This window comes from Amblyomma mixtum, chromosome 1, assembly GCF_055824585.1.
Source record: "Amblyomma mixtum isolate Tamu chromosome 1, ASM5582458v1, whole genome shotgun sequence".
Lineage (NCBI taxonomy): Eukaryota > Metazoa > Arthropoda > Arachnida > Ixodida > Ixodidae > Amblyomma > Amblyomma mixtum.
The window spans coordinates 290640839-290660361 of record NC_143012.1 but is presented as its reverse complement, the minus strand read 5'-3'; the positions used below and the strand labels follow the sequence as shown (position 1 = coordinate 290660361).

The window sequence follows — 19523 nt, the reverse complement described above, 5'->3', positions numbered from 1 at the left end:
AAAAGAAAAGAAAAACCTCTGAGTTTATTTTCTAGAGTCATTAGTTTGCTCAATCGTGCACAAATGAGTGCAAAACAAACTGGCTGGATTTCCGTGCAGGACATGCAGGGGACTTTTAAAACGCGCTTAGCCAGTGCCAGGGACCTGCATGCCATTCTTTGTAGTCGTGCACTGCGGAAGCTCTTTTGGATGGCGCCATCACAGACTGGTTTAAGTGCTTTACGCTACCGAGAGTATCAATGAAAAACTGTCAGAGGCTAAGAAGTGCTGTTACTTTCCCTGAGTTTGTAAGCATCGCATCCACATGCAAAGTAACAAGGATGTGACTTCTTCAACGAGGCTCTTGACTGGCATATAAGATAATCAGTGGTACACAGATAAGACAGCTAAGCATGACAAGCTTTGACCGAGAGCACTGAAGGCAACCAAGTGCACTCGCAGACATTTTTCTCTAGCAGTGTGCTATCGATCAACTCAATACAACGCCGATAAGGACTCCATGCGCCACTGTTGAAGCTGCGCTATATATAGCCACCACTACTGATCTTTTTCTTCGAGGCTGCGACAGACAACACAGAGGCTATTGCTATTAGGAACACTGATTAGGGGATTGGCTTCGACAGCCTCCTGTATAATTTTGTGACTGGCGACCACAATGAAACCCGCGGTGAGTGACTTCCGAGTGTTGCGATTGCATTGCTTGTTCTGTCACGCTCGCAACAAACGCTGCTGGCCAGCGTGGAACATTTTTCTGATAAAACTGCCGCTTTAAGAATATACGAGGTGTCGCTAATGGACCCGCAGGGTGACACCAAAGCGACCAATGGAAGATAGGCAAGACGCACGCTTCTTCGCCGTGTCCTGGTAGACGAATGTAGTACCCGACGCGTAGCTCGACTCGCGGACAAAGCACTGCCGGCTGAAGCAGGAACCCGCACCACCGCAGCACCTGCTCCCCCGTCGGCAGCCCACGGCGGCCAGGAATCCCTGGCGGAACTTCTGGTGCATGAAGCAGTAGGTGATGGGATTGGAGCACGAGGATGCGTACGCGAGAAGGTGCACGACGCTGATGCCCGCCGAGCCCAGCCAGTCGTAGACGGCATCGGGGTCGTAGAGGGACCACGTGTGCACCACGTAGAGCGGCGTCCAGCAGACGAAGAACTCCACGACGACCACAAAGAGCATGCGGATGACGCGAACCATGGACGCCTGGTTCTTCTCCGCGTTGGCGCCTCGCACCAGCACGCTCTGGCAGCGGACGCCATTGGCCGAGCGGCCGAATGCGACGCCGCTCTTTTTGGCCGTGGCCACCACAAAGGTCGCGTCCTCTCGGCCCGTGGGTGAAGCAGCACCGCTGCAGGAGTTGCTGCCGTTTTCTTTCTCGCGTCCGCCAGACTTCATCGGGATGCCTGGAGGAAAGACATTCAGGAGAACCAAGTTAACGCAGTCGGAGGAGGTGACTGTTGGAATATCTTTAAGTTGTGTGCATAGAGTTCACCCCGAATTTTCATGAAAGCAACTCCTCAAATTTTGCTTGCTTTCTTAATGAATATCTTTAATTGCTGACAAAACACAACCTTAACCTTGCTCTAGGGGGTGACTAACATTTGTTTTCTTTCACACTTGTTAATAAATTTGAGGTTGAGCCCATGTTGCAATGCGATTGTTTTATGAACGTCAAAAATGAACCCACGTGTTTACAGGCAGCGACGGCATTCGATGCCTTGTTACAAAGTTTTCAGCTGAGCGTTTAAAGTAATTAAGGTCGATATGAAAGATCATCTACGAAATACGTCATTGTTTATTGTGTAACTTCTCTGATCTTCGCCGCTGAGTTTCATTGCCGATGAGCCATATGATGCTCGAATTATAGGCCGGAATCATGCTGGAATCAAGTTAGGTCATTTCTTTGTCCTGTGTTCTTTGTCCCTAATCTTTGGCTTGGTTTTATGTGTTCGTCCCTCTCTGTATTTTGCTACCGCTCACCAATACCCGCAAGGGTGTATTTCCAACTGACCCTAGTAGTAGCTCTTTTCACTTTTTTACGGAAACCACTATTTTAAACTAAAAAAAAACTGATCGTAGAGTATTTTGAGCAACAACTTCTCGCTCTTGTCATATTCATTGATCTTTAAAAAGCGTTTGATCGCGCCACTCTCTGAATAATGCTAGCTAAGCTCATGTACTACGGTTTTGGCGATAAGTTTATTCGAATAATTCAGTCTTATCTCAGTTCCCGACTAAAACAACTAAAGATTTCAGGCACATCCGTTCAGGAGTTGCGCAAAGAACTATCCTGGGATCTCTGCGGTTTCTGCTCTATGCTAACAAGGTCGTCCGCATAAGCTCCCAACTTTTGTTATGTGCGCAGATGACACCACTTTATTTTGCGGAGCTGCCCATTTGCTAGAGTTTGAGCAAGAAGCCACAGGTTGCTGACACCGATTTATAGAATGGTGTAAATACAATTAATTAAACACAAACACTAAAAAAAAGCGAGAACCATGCTGTTTAGGCCTCGCAATAAGCTGATTTACGTGCCGCCATTTTGTTTAAGGATGTCTTCGTCACTCATCCTGATTGTTCTGCCGGTAAAAAGCCTCGGTGTCATTTTAAATGACAATTGGTGCTGAATAAACTGTCAAAGGTTCTCGGCATTTTATGTCGACTGAGATATAACTTGCCGAGGCGTATTAAGCAAATGTTGTATAATGCACTGTTTTCTTATGTTAATTGTTTTCTGTACCACCTCTATACAACATACCACCTCTTTACTAATATCAACCGCTTGCATATCCTTCAAAGAGAGCTCTTCGAAATATGGTGAATGCTTCGTGACTAGAACACACTGAGCCGGCATTAAAGGCACTTGGCATCGCCACCCTTTCCCAGTTGTACAAAAATTTACTCTTGAGACGGTACAAAGCGGGTGCAATTAATAACAACTATTTTATGTTACAGCTTTGAGGACTTGAATGCGGAGTGCCCAAATATTCTACACGGACGGGGTTCAAATTCTTTGTACCTAATATTTGCACAAATTACGGTTGTAAAATGTTGTGCTGAATTCTTGCACATTTATCAATAAGGAATCCGAATCGATGTATAGCTAAACAACGCCCATGCCCATTCTATTATGTTCTTGTGATTTATTCGAACGCTTTACTCTAAAACTGCTTTTATACTGTCTTTTTTATTTTACATATTCATGCGTACCACTGCCAAATCTCTGTAGGGTGCGTCGGGCTTGTCAAGTTTTCCCACTTGCTTTTTGCCGGCGCACCCAACGTCCTCATGATGTTAGATAAACATACATTCGTTTGTTCGGTGTTTACCAGCCGCATTTATGCCATCGAAAGCGGGCATAATAACGAAATGTTACCGCGTTCCTGTACTAAATAAAGAAAAGCCAGGCGAGAAGGAAGAGCAGGGAGCGCGTCGTCTAGAAGATCAACAGCCCTCTCTATTTCATGGTTTGAAGACAGCGTTCATACGACGGCGCATTGTCTGAGACAGCTAGGACCAGCTGATGCACGTTGTCATACTGTCACGAATAAGTTTGCGTGTTGGACATGAATGGTGGCAAGCTTGGCCTAAAATAACTCGCTTGAAGTCCTTATCAGCTTTCTAGGTTTCTCGTCAACGATGGTCGGAGGAGGAATCAAGGAGCAATAGTGCCACCAATAATAAAAATGGTCTATAGATTTTCTATAGGCTTTTTGTAGACTCTAGTGCCTCTCCATAGACATTTTCTTTTGTCTATTCATGGTCTATAGACTCTCCATAGACAAAAATTTACTAAACGTGTATGGCCATAAATCTATAGATTGTCTACCGACTACTCATGGGATTTGTATTGTCTGCAGCGTAGTCTATAGAATTTGTTTATAGAAAGTGTATAGACTTTATTGACAAACGTGTACGAACAGTCTATAGACTGTCTAAAAAAGTAAGAAACGGATTCATCGGCCCTCTCTGCGCAGGTGTCACCCACCGAGTGCGACAGAGCGCTGCTCCAGGCGGATTCCGACGCACAGCGTGCGTGTTATGACGGCGTAGACGACGGTCATGATGAGTAGGGGCAGCACCAACAGCACAGAGTCCAGGTACAGGTTGAAGGCTTTTTCCGACTGGTCGCTGGGCCACAGCTCGCGACACTTCTGGCGGCCTGCGAAGCGCCGAGGGAATTATAAGGGAGAAGTTTCTTTTATGGGATTGAGGGAGGAGCAGGGGATGTCGACAGAAAAGATACAACAGGCACACAGGACCATCGTGATACAAGGGACCAGCATTAATTGGTTAGTGGCAATGATAGCAATGCTTAACGCATTGCTATCATAGAGTTAAGCCTCGCATAATTGTAAATAACCATTAAGAAGAAATTGTGTCAAAGATAGTAATTAAAAATTATTTTTAGGAATAAGTGCGTGGAGCAATTTGTTAACAATTTCACATGCATAGATAATATACAAGTTTTTTTTTTCAACCATTGCAGATTTTTATTTTAAAAACTGTGAGACATGTGTCGTTGCGGTGCATGGCACTGGATTGTTCAACAAGGCGGACATTACGTACATTAGAGGGACTAATATTTAAGCGATTATTTAACTAAAATAAAGAATAAACTTAACAGCTTTTATTTTAGTCGGCAATCTCATATTGTGAAATTGATGAATGTGAACATCGAAGGTGAGCTGTGTTTATGAAATCTCTTAATCGGAAATATGGTTTCAAATGTCAAAAGTCAAAAATTCGCATTTGAAAGCTCGTTGAGTTGGATTTCCCGCATTGCATATTTATAAAAGGGCGCCTCTTGGACGTCTTATGCATCAAATAAGGTCAAGCTGGTATATTTGATGATGTAGAAGAAAACTTTATTTTGGCGACGACATCACGCACAGCGACTCTATTTTGTAATGAGTTAATGTGGAAAAGCGAGCTCTGCAAGCTTTCGAATGCGTATTTTTGACGTTCGATATTTTTAAGCATGTTGCCGATTAAGAAAATTTAAAAACTATGCTCACTCTTGATGTTTACGGCCATGAATTCTGCATTATAACCTGGCCCGTAAAACCAAAAACAAGAGCGTACCAGTTAACTTACTTCAATTAATCGCTTAACTATTCATCCATATGAGGTACGTACAACCCTCCTCAATCAACAGACTACATCGATGTATCTCACAATGGTCTTAATACAAAAATCATTAAGGTTAAAAAAAATCACCCCGCATAACCTAGATTTAAGGCCGTAAAGAAGCAAAAGCGATCCAATTAAGAAAACTTCCAAAGCATGGATTGCTAATCAAAGTGCTGTAGATGAGTGCTTGCGGTGGTCTGTTTAGTTATCTGAGGTGAAAAAGATTTTGTCACAGCAGGTGCTGATAACTGCCTCAACCACGTCATTCACCAAAAAATTTCGATCGATTGGCTGATTCAACTAGTACTACAGTTAGAAACGGCAATTTTACGGGCGCATATGACTAATCGTTATTTTATTTTCTTATTCCTAGGAACTTGAAATTGTTTTAAACTATATGAGTTATGACGCGCAAGTCTTCTCTAGCGTTTGTTGCAATCGCTCCCGTAAACTCATGCAATGTGTTTATGATCATCCTTCCTAGGTATACCAATCGCTAATCTTCGTCATGCACTCTGTTTTTGTCGTTTTCTCTTCTTATCTTCTTTTCCTCCATGGCGCATGCTCTGGGTGCTTCAAGTGCATCAAGTTCGTCATGGCGTTTGTTTCGAAAATAAATGAGTAGAAAGTAAACGCCAGTGGTGTGTACTGTAATCTTCGTCGTTCGTATCAGTTGCCATTCGTTCGTGACGGTGCTTGTACCCACACACAAAAAAAGATATTCTGGTATCTTTTTACAATTCACAAATGGACTATTGAGAGCGTAAATACCACGGCTTATTGAAGTTCATGGTATTTAGAGCCGACAACCACCAATGTTCCTTCGATCACTTGCTCCTTTGTCAAGAAACATGTTTCGGTGTCAAGACGAAGTCTAACACAAGAGAAAAAAGGACTTTTTACCAAGTCCCTCGAACTAACATTTTTGCATTAAGTTAGGCCTAAACCGAAAAAAAAGAACACACATAAAGCAGGAACTTACATTGACTATATCAATGCGGTCGAGGAACTCGAGTTGTTAAGAAAGTTTGGTATGCAGAGGGAGCTTGATAGAATTATAGATGCCAGACGCTTGAACTCTTTCCACGTAAGTGAAAAGCCTTTCTCTATTGCAAAATTCGGCTCAAGAAAGCCTGCGGAGATATATTGGCGTCTACAACAAAGTGACAAAGTTGGAAGACACTAAGCTTGCAGGAACTTTTTGCACAACGGCGAAAGAAAGTCGTGCCCTAGGGAATAGTTAAAAGACAAAAGTGACGACAGGCTGACAGCCAATTTATTCTGAGGTGAGGCGTCACCTCGACATTGCATGCATACTCTACTGAAATTCGGCGCGTGCCCTCCAGAAATACACTCTACTGTGTTCGTGGCATCCGAATAGGTGTTTTTTATTCTAAATAGAAGGTACGTACTCGGGTGGCTGCTCTCTGGCAGCATTTGTAAATGTTCCATTTTTTTTTTCACGCAAACGATGCTTGCTTACGGATAAGAGCTCTTCTATTTTTATTTATTTCTTTATGCAACGAATGCCGCCTTTATTGCGAAGCTCTAAGCGGGAGTGGGATTCAAGTGTAATTAAAAAACAAAATCAACGCAGTACACGTTACAGAGCTAACAAAGAAATTCCAAACAACAACAACATTATACAATGCAAGATAACACTTCGCGTGGGATTTTCACGAAATGAGCACTGGAAATAAATGTTCAGACGATCGATATTTACTAAGTGATTTTAAGCAATGCCGTAAACAATTCCACAGCTGAAGGCTCTACAATACTATTATTGAGAGCATTCCTTTCCTGTACAGTCCGCGGGAAAAAGGAATTTTTATGTTACAGGGTGACATGAGGATCCGTCTCCTTTAATGAGTGGTAAGACCATGTTGGGCGACCAGCGAGAAGCTCCATGTGTTCGCCGCTGTCAATGCCTAGACTACTGCTCAGACACCACCCACTGCTTGCCGCAAAATGCCTGCCATTTGGGTCCGGACGAAAATTCCGTCGCAAGTGGGGCGAATTATTGTGCTGCTGTCTGAGTTCCATAGGTGGAAAGGGAGGTTACGAGTCACGTTTGTCGCACGATATAGGCTTAGCAGCTTATGCGTCATAAGACCAAACAAAATAAAACAGAAGTTACGTCATTCTTCGCTGGTTCCCGCTGCATTTGCTTCGTTGCTCAAGAAGCGGTTCTTCATAGTCCGCAAGTGTGGTAATATTAGGCAAAAGTTTCTGGTATTATTTCTGGTATTAGGAAAAAGGTTTCTGGTTTCTGATAGAAGTTGCTGGAATTCGGCTGCCTGCTGCCACTGGCACGCCATGCGTGCTGCGCATCGCTTAAGCACAGATCTTAAAGTGTCTTTTTGTCTATAAAATGGTTTTTCTTGCTTTCGGCGGTCGCTGAAAAGCAGTTTTACCCTATAGGCGGTGCTTCGGCCGACGATTTTGCTCGAAGAGAGAAAATAACTTGTGTACTTCAATGTAGACTTAAGGTTTTCGTTAATGCCTTCCAATTTTTTCACTATTCAACGCACGGATAGTGGTCGGGGTGAACGAGAATCTCGGTTCCTGTGGATCGTAAGTGGCCTTTGCTTCACGTCCGAGGTGCATGTACTCTCAGGAGTGTCATGGCTTTACTGTCACCTGTGATGTTTTGTTCGTGTTTTGTTTTATCTGTTTTGTTTTTTTTATGCCAGGGGGGAGGGGTTAAGGTTAACACTTGTGCTAGTCTCAATGTGTTTGTCAAAGGGCTCACGATTTTGCAGTGAACAATGTAATCCTGCCCTGAGGGCAAAAACAATGACCCTGTTTTCCAGGCGAATATTTTTGCACGAGGCTTCATCGCCGATCCCTATCCCCCCTAATACTGCTTCTAGCCTGCAGTTCTCTGAGTATTGTGCAAACGAACTGCCGTGTTATGAAATATTTGTGTACTCTGATGTTTTCTCGAAAGGTCCTCAGTCGTGTTCGTACTGAGCCTAGTATTTATGAAGTTTTTTGCACCTTTTACTGTTTCATGAATGTTGTTAGTGTCCGCGGGCCTTGACATTTTGTTGGACGTTGCCTCTCAGAAGCTATTTCGGGTGCTTATGCTCCCTACTTGTAAACTAAGGCGCTTAGTGTTGTTCCTCGCAGCTCTTACAAAAGCAGCTTGTCAACTTAGTACCTGACTTGATTCAGAAGTGTGGTGGAATGGGCTAGTTGGCGCAAGTATGACATTTTTGAAGCGCTAAAAACAACACAGACGAAAAATGAAGAGAGAGGCACGAGCGCTGCTTCCAATTGAAGTAGCAGTAGCAGTGAAAATCGCGAGAAAGTGGGTCCCAAAACACGAAAAAAATTTCTCTCGCCCTTCTGTCCAATACAGACGGAATACAGCTGACTGTGCAGTATTTGAAGAAGAGCTGTCGTTACGACAAGAATTTTAGTGATTTTGGTTAGTGCAGCTTCCAAAATACTACAAGTCTATCTTTTTTATACAAGAATAGTTTTCTTGTCATTGTTAGGTGTGTTAGCGCATTTTGCTTCCATGAACTGAATGCTAAACACAGGGACTAAAAGCTCGTTTAGGTGCGAACAAAAGTAAAAGCCGCACACAATTGTCTCCGAATATTTTTCACGCCTTACCTAATTGAAATTTCCATCATTGGCAAGTGCATGCTGGCAGTGGGCGTTGGCGCGCTTTCTCTCGGACTAGGGATGCTTCTTCATTTCCATTAGAGAAAGCGTGATTGAACTAAGAACGGAATGGCGTGCTCCATTTACTTATGTCCGCAACTGCAGCTGTCGGTGTTTTGAATGTGCCGAGTAGTTCTTCATCCAGACAGCACACAATCGGTGGGCTGCTGGTGGCGGAATATTATGCGAAGCATACTACTTTAGCTACCACTTCAGCCCTTCACCGTGGTTATGAGCCTCCAAATCACGTGATCCATGACGTCACACCACGTGACACGATGACGTCACGACAGTAGAGAAACGGGGGCCCACCTGGCGCCGTCGCTGTGGTTGTGCGCCTCCAAATCACGTGACACGATGATGCCACACCACGTGACACGATGACGTCACGGCAGTGGAGAAACGGGGGCCCACCTCGCGCCGTCGCTGTGGTTGTGCGCCTCCAAATCACGTGATACATGACGTCACACCACGTGACACGATGACGTCACGGCAGTGGAAAAACGGGGGCCCACCTCGCGCCGTCGATGTGGTTGTGCGCCTCCAAATCACGTGATACATGACGTCACACCACGTGACACGATGACGTCACGACAGTGGAGAAACGGGGCCCACCTCGCGCCGTCGCTGTGGTTGTGCGCCTCCATATTACGCGACACGATGATGCTTCGCATTCTCCAGGCTTAACCAAGTTAAGCCTCAGCCATTTTAGTTACTTATAGGTGCTTTGATAAGCGTCGTTGAGAAATTTACATAGAATATGAGATGTAATCTATGTGAGCTGTAAAATTTATTGCGGATTAGTAAGGGAGTACGCTTCGAGAAACATTAGTTCCGTGTGAACAGAACTTGAGACAAGCCCACGAAATCTAGACAAACGGTCGTAGTTTGCACGGCTGTCTCGTCGTACATGGCGCTGAACACTCAGAATAACCGACGGAAATTAGAGTGCTCGGTGCATCCCATTACAGCCGTCGCAAATATTTGGAGTAAGCGCACGAAGCATTTTATAGGTCAGATTTTGCAGCCAAGAGAGAGAGGGCTATGATAATCACCATGCTCGCGCAGAATTTGCCGGAACACTAATTTTCTACAAATTACAAGTTTAAGACATCTCTATAGAGTAATGCGGTATTCGTTACAGGCAGTGAACCGGTCATGCTATCTGCCGATAACCAGGAAAACTAGCATGGTGTATATCATGTTTCTGTACGGCCTCTTTCATATATCATTATTGCTGCAACATCTTAAACGATACAGCAGCATTGTTTTGAACTGCTCGCTCTTGTAGGAGTAATTGTGAAATTGTTTCAGAACTATAACTTTTCCACGCTCTGTAAATTCTGTTCTCATAAATACATGGCGAGAAAAGCGGGCTCATTCATTCGATAACCTTATTCCTTTTAATGTATTTATTTTTTGTTGTGCTCTCAGGCAACAGAATATGTTGCAAACAGACGCACACATTGATGCTAAAGAAGGCTGAACAGCAGGCTGTTAAGAGGTTGGAACTAAAATCATATCTTCCTTTCAAACAAAAAAGCTTGTTACTCAAGCTAGAACTAATGACTGCGCTTTCTAAGCGGAAATCGAGCCTACATAGCTTTGGCAATGCTGGCAGCTGTTTTATTTTTGAGAAAAAATGATGGCACTCGATCTCGTCGTCGAGGGTAGAAGTGAGTATTAAATGCATTGCTGGAAAGGCTTACCACTTTCCAGGGCGCCTCATAGACGGTGGTAGCTCATAGATACTGGCAGGGCGTCTCATAGTGGTCGAGCAGCCATCAGCCGCTTCTCTTACTTGAACACCGCTTTCGATTCCCTTCAGCCTTTTTGCCGTGTAGCGCCAGAATGCAGTACACCGCTCTAGAGTGAGTCAACGAATAAGTTTATTGCTTGAGAAAGTATTCTTCTTAGTCCTTGCTCCTCCTTCGCGTGGAGCCTTCAGCACTGGTTGGTGCCCCTATTCCAGGGTTCCATCTGCTTACGCCACCCGTAGTGCACGCTGCACCAGACTTTCATCCAGCCAGCATTACATCCCACTGCTCCGCACCATGGTTTTGTATTACTTGTCCACGTCAGTCTAGAACTCGACAAAATTGGGCTTTTTTGACCAGCTACGTGCACTGGAGGGGTTGCTTTGCCTGCACGCTTTCGAGAGCGCATGCATTTTCGCACGATGCAGCCAAATTTTGTCGAGCCACAGCGGCGAGGTTAACCGCGTTTTATAAATTCTAAAAACTGATATGGCTATTCCTAACGACCGGCTACAAATCTGTAATTGCAACTAGGCGTCTAGCTCTGCAAGTTAAAAAGTTATTAGAAATTAGTTAACCACCTTACTAAAGACAATTCACCGGTTCTCTGGTGGCCGCCAAAACTGGTAATACTAGGCCGCAAAAGCCATATTTTACCCAAAAAAGCCTGTTTTAAAAGTTTTGAAAGTGTTCGCCGAAACGCTTGGTGTGTGTGTGTATATATATATATATATATATATATATATATATGATGCGAAATTGAGAAACGCTTCGTTTATTGGGAGTCGACGTTTCGGACAGAGCCTGTCCTTTTTCAGATATATATATATATATATATATATATATATATATATATATATATATATATATATATATATATATATATATATTTGCGAGAGTACTTGATTGCTTACAGGAGTATATAGCGAAGTATACAATCTTGAAGAAGATCGGTCTTCCGATCGAAACATCGAGTCGAATAAATATGTTTCCTTTAGCGAAGCGTATGCGTAAGCTTTGCCATATGTATATATTTATATATATATTGTTACGGGACGGCGGGCCCGCGCAGAGAAAGCCACACAGGAAAACACAACCCAGGAAAAAACAGCCTGCCGCGGCGATTCTCTTTTGTTCTCTACCTCTCGCGCTCGGCCCGCGCCTCTTCTTTTATTCGTCCAGCGTAGCGCGCTCTTGGTCTGCGTAAGTCTAGCGCAGCGCGCTCTTGGTCGGCGTAAGTCGTATGCCGTATATATATATATATATATATATATATATATATATATATATATATATATATATATATATATATATATATACCAAGCAATTATTTCCTGGTAGCTGATTTTTTAATATAAGATAAAGTCACCAGAAATTGAAAAACATAACAAGACTTAATTCAAGACGTTTCGGCTGGAGGACCAGCCTTTTTCGAGTGCCAAATATATACCGGGTGTCCCAGCTAAAGGTAACCAAACTTTTAAAAAAGGCGAAGTGTCCTAGCCTAGTGAAACCAACTCAGGGTTGTTCATAGTCGCGTGGCCTGGTCTTGAGTATTTTTTCGCTCTTCATTGTTCATTAATTAGTTAGGTTTAATTACCTAACTTTTTAATTTTTGACTTCAGGAAGAAAGTGCTAATGCAAAACTTTTAGATCACCACGAAAAACCGCTAGTAGCGCTGTTTCCGTCAAGTTACGATTTACGTAACTTCATTTATTGGCCTTAAAATAAAGTTGTCACGTGACCAGCTGCTCGCTCACTTCTCTGCCCCAATGTGCACCCAAAGTCGAATCGAAGAGAGGACTTCAGAAAAAAAACGAATTTTATTCTTTAAGGCACGTCTTGGGACGTTGAAGTGCCACAGTTGTCATGTGGAAGCTTTTTCTTATTGTGCGGGTTATGGTTAAAGGGCGGTAAAAAAACTACTTTACGTAAATAGTACTTTGCTGCAAATGTTTCAGTAAGCTGTTTCTCAAAGCGATCTACAACTTTTCCATTGACACTTTGTTCCTCAAGTCAATAATACTTAATTAGTTAATTAAGCTTGACTAATTAGTGAACCTTGAGGAACGAAAAAAATACTGCAGACTAGGTCACGCGACTCTAAACAACCCTCATTTGGTTTCAGACGGCTAGGACACCCAGTGTTTTTTAAAAGCTTGGTTACATTTAGCTGGGACACCTGGTATATATTTAGCGTCTCTGTAAGGTGGTACTTCAATTACTGTGCATGCGTGGGCCGCACTGCTCATGGCACCGCCGGTAGAAATAAACAGCTGCGTCGCAGCAACAACGGTAGCCCAAGCATCCAATTACACCCCTCCCCCCCTTTCCTCCCCCTCCAGAAAATGCCCACTTACAGTGAGTTAACTTGCATTTTCTGCCGGGGAGGGAGGGGTGAGCGTAATGAGATGCAAACACCCAATTACGTACTCCCCCCCGCCCGCCAGAAAATGCACACTTATAGCAAGATAACTCGTACATGAACAACTCTATACACAAGTCTCTATGATCTGCCTGTCGTTGTAATATATACTATATATATATTACAACGACAGGTAGACCATAGAGCCCTGTGTGTGGAGAAAGAAGTTAGCTCGCTAAAAGTGTGTATTTTCTGGCGGGGGGGGGGGGAGGGGGGAGGCGTAATTGGATGCTTGGACTGCCGTTGCTGCTGCGACTCTGCTATGTTTTTCGTGCGGCGCTGTGATGAGCAGTGCGGCCTACGCATGCACAGTGCAAAAAAACACACGAAAAAACCGAAAAAGAGAAGGACATGCGCTATCCGTTGTGTTTCTTTCCTTGTCCCTGTCTTTTTCCTTGTTCTCATCTTCCTCGGCCTTTTCGTGAGCGTGTGTTTGTGCGCTATTAGTTCATTAAAAAAAAAAAAAAAGTTATGCGACATCTCGTCTATCTGCAAGTTTTGCTATTAAAAGCTTCTTTTTGGTTTTTTGAATATTACTGCCAGTTTGATTGCAGTTTACACGTGGCTCTTAATTATTGTTAAAGCTTCTAGGGCATGATAATATCATTCGTATCTCGCCTATAAATATATCCACTATGCGAAAATTCAGTTCCATTCAGTTTATTTTCTCATCTTGATTGGAGAGGGCCGGCGGGAAAAAAAGGCGGAAAGGGAAGTTTGACGTGCCTCACCGCTCTTACATTGGAAAGCAGCAGACAAAAATAAGGCATATAAACGTACAAACAGAACTACGCGCGAAGCACATACACGATAACTGCCGAACAGCCGATTCAACATACGGAGACGTGAACGAAATGAACCAGCTTATAGCCAGAACTCACCACTGCCGTTCTTGTCTCCCGCCTGTGCGCTGTTTTATGTGAGCTATTACGAACAAGCTAACCCAGCAGCGTACTTAGTCTCACAAAAGATTGCAGCAGGATTGCTAGAGCGCTGAAAGCTAACTACATTCAAAGGAAGGGTGAAGAGGCTCGAAGTTTTTTCTTGTCTCGAAAGGACTAGAAAAGGATTGCGTGAAAGGCATATGCAGAACGGAATCGCCTTTTTTATTATTTCGAAAGACTTTCGTTTGTTTTCAGTTGGTCCCGTTTGATTGCTTTGATATGTACTCGCGTATAATCTTTTGCATGCAGGAGCAAGGTAGCGCCGTTTTTACTTACGTGCATCAAAGCGGCTTAACTACGACTCCGGTAGTAACTAAGACTAACGGTCGACATTCTTCTCGAAGTTTTAGTGGCGTGCATTTGTTTAGAACCTTCTGGAGCAGCTAACAGCTTTGCGAGAGGCATGTGCCTTTTGTGTAGTGGCTGGGAAGCCAAGAAGATGATTGCGAAGTCAGGGGCTGTGCTTGAAGCGCTACAACGACCAGCACGAAATGATAAGAGCTTATGTTCCCAAGGGATGCCAGCACGTTGGAATAGCGTTAGCTGCGTATTTACTCTCGCTTTTGCGCTATCCTTCCCACTCGCAGGACGAAACGTAGCGCCCAGCATCAGCTGTTGCCGCCATTAATCATGTCGCCAGCTAGGAACTTTCGGAGTCTTTGCAAGCTCCTTTTGATTCCTGTTGCATAGAAACGAGCCCCTCCCAGAAGCTATTAAGGAAACGGGCAAAAGTAGATGTAACCTGCTACAAAACACAAGCTCCCAACAGTAGCATCGTGCTGCTGCCTTGAGCCACAGCCTTGCACTACCCCTACTTTGAGCTGCAGAAGCAGTGATGACGCAATCTGTTTCTCCAGTTGTTGAAACAATAGTGTTTGTCGCAATTCTCCACGCGGTGCAGTGGCTCGCAGCGTTCTTTCATTGTAAGTGCGAATAGAAGCGGCTGCTTTGAGTTGCCGCACTTTTTTCGCTGCATTCGTTGCCTCGTGATTTTTGCACTGCATATGTTGAGGTGCCCACTTTTCCTGGAGGGATCAGGCCAGGGAACCGCTCTGACAGAATAGCTGCAGAGATTGCTCTGCTGCACCGTCATGTGTCGTCAGCGCTTCGGCGGCGAACTCGAATCTTCTCGGAGTGCTGATCGGCTGTTCCTTAGGTTTGGAGAGGCGGACCACGCATACGCGTCGTTTTACGTGTTTCAGGTTTCGAGTGTCTTTTAGATGCCGTTGATCTTGCAGATGTCGCGGACCACTTTCGATCGCGCCGCATTTAAGTTTCATTGATCCCTCTCACGCACACTATACTCTCTCGCTGTTCGATATTGCACGCCATGGTGGTGACACGCGAGTGTGCCAGACCAACATATGCGTTGCGTGGTGCACGATAGCGTTTTACAGAAATTGCTCTAAGGGTTGCAAGGTTTTGCCAAGAATAGAACTTTAGAGGTCGTCCGAGGTGACGGGACTTTCTGTTCATTGCCAAATCTGCTCTAAGGGTTGCAAGGTTTTGCGAAGTATAGAACTATAGAGGTCTTCTGAGGTCACGGGGCTTTCTGTTGATTGCCAAATCTGGAGCGTTCCAAGCGTGTTTTAGGAGGCTGGGTAGGATAAAGCTGATCGATTTTACCTATTGCCGCTTTGTTGCACGCGTGCTGCTGTGGTTAAGGTTTGTGTTTGCATCTAACCGTGTAATGGTTTTAGCTCACATTCTTGGTAAACTAAGGCGAACGGGGTCCCGAAACTGTGCCGAAGCCGACGTTGTAACTAAAGCCAGAATTAAAACATAAATCTAGAGCAAAACAGACTCTCCCCGAAGCCGTATTTTCGCCCGAATAGTATCCATCAGAAAAAAAGCTTTTCAATCCCACCGGACTGAGCGGGATTCCAATAAACGCCGGCGCAAACAGAGCTGCTTCCTTTCTCCCAACGCCTCAGTCCACTTGGCCATCGACGCAAAGACTAGTCTTGTAATTCGGTAGGTATTGCTATTGCAGACGGCCGAATCAGCGTGCGTGCTAGACATGGCGCTACTTCGTGCCCACTTACAACCATTACGTGAAAACAAATCAGATGCACTACATCACATCTATTGCTGTTGCCCTTTCTGACATGGCTCATATCCGCGAGAACGAATTTTCTGGAAGCCGATAAACATCGGCTTCCAGAAAACCTGCAGACGTTTCCAAATACAAGCTTCAGATATCATAAATATGTAAGCACATGCGGCAAAACATACCCAGTCATTTTAGACAAAAGCATTTTTGAAGGGGAAGGACTTTATGAACGCAATTTTTTCATACATTGTTTCGTACAATTATTTGTAGAATGTAAAATTGTAGAATCGTACAATTTTGTACATTAGAATTTATCCAATTTTCCATAAAATTTCACACTTCAATAACTATATTCGTTTCCAACCAATGCATCACATATAACTTCACGTCCGAGCTGGACATCTTTCTAACTGATGTAAAGTTCGTTGTGAGTTGCAAAAACTTCTGGAAATTCCAGTTGGCTGTCTGCTTTGCAATGGGGTAGGAGCGACAGTGTACTAACAACACTACGCGGAATTCCGGGCAGTTTCGAGCCGTAACAACTCAGCCTAGCGGCCTGTGGCGCTTCAGAGAAAATCATGAATGTCTGAGTGTAGTGGGCTCGTGCAGGGGCTACGTGCCCTAAACACCCTCCGGTGTAATAAAGTTTTTCCTCCGTCTTCGGGGCAAAATGTCACATGTTATAGAAGAACTAGCCACAGAGAACACAGACTGGATTTTTTCGCAAGATTAAGGATATGAAGGCCTGCTGTACGGAATGTCTCGTCGGCTTGCCTAGCATATGATCCAAAAGTGTTTGAACTTGAACCAACAGGAATCTGTTGAGCGGTACAAAACAAGTAGTTTTTGGTAACAAAAGAGTTTGGCAGTGCTAAAATGAATTGCTTAATGCGTTATTTAGCGAGATAACCCGGCGTCGATGGCTTCCCGTTCGGCAGCGCACAAGGGGCGATCTTGTCCGTGGCGACAATGGTCTTCACGATTGCGAGCGACGCAGCGGACCAGAGCTTCTTCCTCATGCTATGAATCGGTCATAACAGTGCAGATACGGCGCGTTATGACCTCACGTCACGCTTGTTTCTTACGCCATGCCGGCTATATCGCGCTTCGCATCAGCTACTTCTCGCCCATCACGACAGGTGCGCTTGGCTCAGATGCACCACGTTGGCACTTTCTGTGCGCTGGCTATTGCGTAGCCCTCCGGGAGGACAACCCCGAGTGATTACCCGGAAAGTTACTCGCCGGGTAACAACACGGAACGCAGCCTTTCGGATGGCTACCGTCGTAACCCCCCGTGTCGACGACCCTGAACTGCCGCTCGGGAGGGCGTCGTATAACAGCGCACTGTAAAACATGATTCCTGAGGAATCTACACAGGCAGTTTTTTTTATTTAGCAGCTACACATACTGCAAAGACTAAGATTTTTCTGAACACGGCTTCGTTTTTCAAAAGAAAGAGGAAACTGTCTAAAACTGACATTTTCAGAATACGGTCACCCTTCTCGAGTTTTGTACGGTCGGAAGCCAATGCGTACAGGCGTGCGGTCTTCGTCGCGCCGTAGCCGAGAGGTCCAGCTACAGAGGCTGGAAGGGGTAGTGTGACAGGTGATTCATGCATGCCATGCCGGCGCGAGGAAAATTTTGGGCTCCGCTAGGAGCGCTCTAGTTAGGAGGGGAGTACTATAGAGTGGAGCTCCCTTGCGAATACTTGCGTTCGTATTCATCCGTGTCGTATATTACAGAGGCTATAAAGTACTGTTGTTTCTCGTTTGGCAGGCTTGTTGCACGTTTATTTTGTAGCTAGAAGTGATGTGCAATGCAGCACACTCTCCAAGTAAACCATACTTTGAAAAAAGGGATACACCGTGCGTTTGCCAGCGAAAGGGCACCATTTTTCTTTGATAAACATCTCAGTTTTTTTCTGCCACTGAAGGCCGCAATGCTTCAAGTGCCACGGGCGCATAATAAAAACGTTCCGACAGCCAGACTCCACATAACTACTTGCTTTGTTAAATATTTTTGACACTTTTCTTACAAAAAAAGCTTCATGCTGACGGCGTAATTTTACCAGTGTCTTCAGAAAGGCAGAGCTTTATCATATCCGCTGAAAGACGCTGTAATTTGCGGCGAGAAAGTTTTTCATGGTCACACAACTGCACTTATTCAAGAATCACTAAATAAGCGGAAAGTAGCAGACATAGAGCACCAAAGGCATTTAGAACTGGAAGTTACCAAGGGAGTTGAATTCACGCTGAATCAGACTGCACTCATTTTTGACGTGCATGTAACAAATAAATTGAAACGAGTTTTGACTTTTATTTTCTGTGCGCTTATTTCCAGGTTTTAGTCAAATCTCCGGAAGTTGAAAAAGCGGAGGTAGTAGAATTTACTTCTCTTAGAATACTGCCACTACCTTTTTAGGATTGCTATAGAAATTGACAAGAACCTAAAGCATATATATACAAGCATAGCTTCAATGGTTACAGTAGGCAAATAAGGAATCAAGTAACAAAACAACAATGACACTTGCATGTCATAAATACGTTAGGAGATACACTGCACATGATAAAAATTAATAAATTCGGGCAGAAAGAAATGTAAGAACAAATCTCCCAGCCAGCTTCACAAATTAAGCCATTGTTGGCTGAGCTGTATTAGATGAGTGCAATTAATTCCAATCTCGGAATACCTGTGTGGGAAAATTAACATCGGAAGGTATTACTGGAACAAAAAATTTCATCCAGAGTAAGTGCATACTGTTTTGAGTTCCTCTTTAATGGTTAATATGAACTAAATCTGCAGAGGACATCTTTAATCAGTTATTAAGTGGTAAACACAAAATTATGAGACAGCACATGGAGGCCTGCGGAGCGTAAACGTTCTGCGGTTCAATGTGCACGACGGAAGTAGTTAAAGATAACCATCTGGTGAAACTCCAGAAACGCGCTGCATTTTTTGCGGACAGAAAAGAAGACACGAAGATAAGAAAAGAAGATGAATTTTCCTAACTGCACTCTTTGTTTTGTCTTCGTTTCTGTCCACAAAACGTTTAGCGCATTTCACCATGATGAACATCCGACAGGGCTCAACTCTCTCACTTTTTAACGATACCACACCAGTTAAAGATAACCATCTGGAGAAACTCCAGAAACGCGCTACATTTTTTGCGGACAGAAACGAAGACACGAAGATAAGAAAAGGAGATGAGTTTTCCTAACGGCACTCTTCATTTTTTCTTCGTTTCTGTCCACAAAACGTTTAGCGCATTTCACCATGATGAACATTTGATAGGGCTCAATTCTCTCACTTTTTAACGATACTGCACACGGCTTTTTTTTTGCACCATTCTAAATCTCTCCTGACGCATTTTAGAGGTAGTTTGAAGCGCAGATAGATCAAGATTAAGCAGCATACGAACTTATTCGAAGGTGCAAGTGCAGACCGGAGAATCTCTAGAAGAAGCAGGACCTTCCAAGAATTTCTTTCAACTTATGCACTCAGTTTCTTGTCTTTCTAATAAACTGTTGAA

General features: G+C 44.0%; 1 protein-coding gene across 1 annotated transcript in view; it reads right to left on the bottom strand.

Moving 5' to 3' along the window:
* Positions 1 to 19523, bottom strand: part of LOC149372016 (cholecystokinin receptor-like) — a 167895-nt gene that overhangs the window by 273 nt on the left and 148099 nt on the right. Inside the window, exons 3-4 of the mRNA XM_089585590.1 lie at positions 3995 to 4168; positions 846 to 1409 (exon numbers count right to left, since the gene is read on the bottom strand). Of these exons, the coding sequence (XP_089441716.1) occupies positions 846 to 1409; positions 3995 to 4168 (738 nt within the window). The remainder of the gene's footprint in view (positions 1 to 845; positions 1410 to 3994; positions 4169 to 19523) is intronic.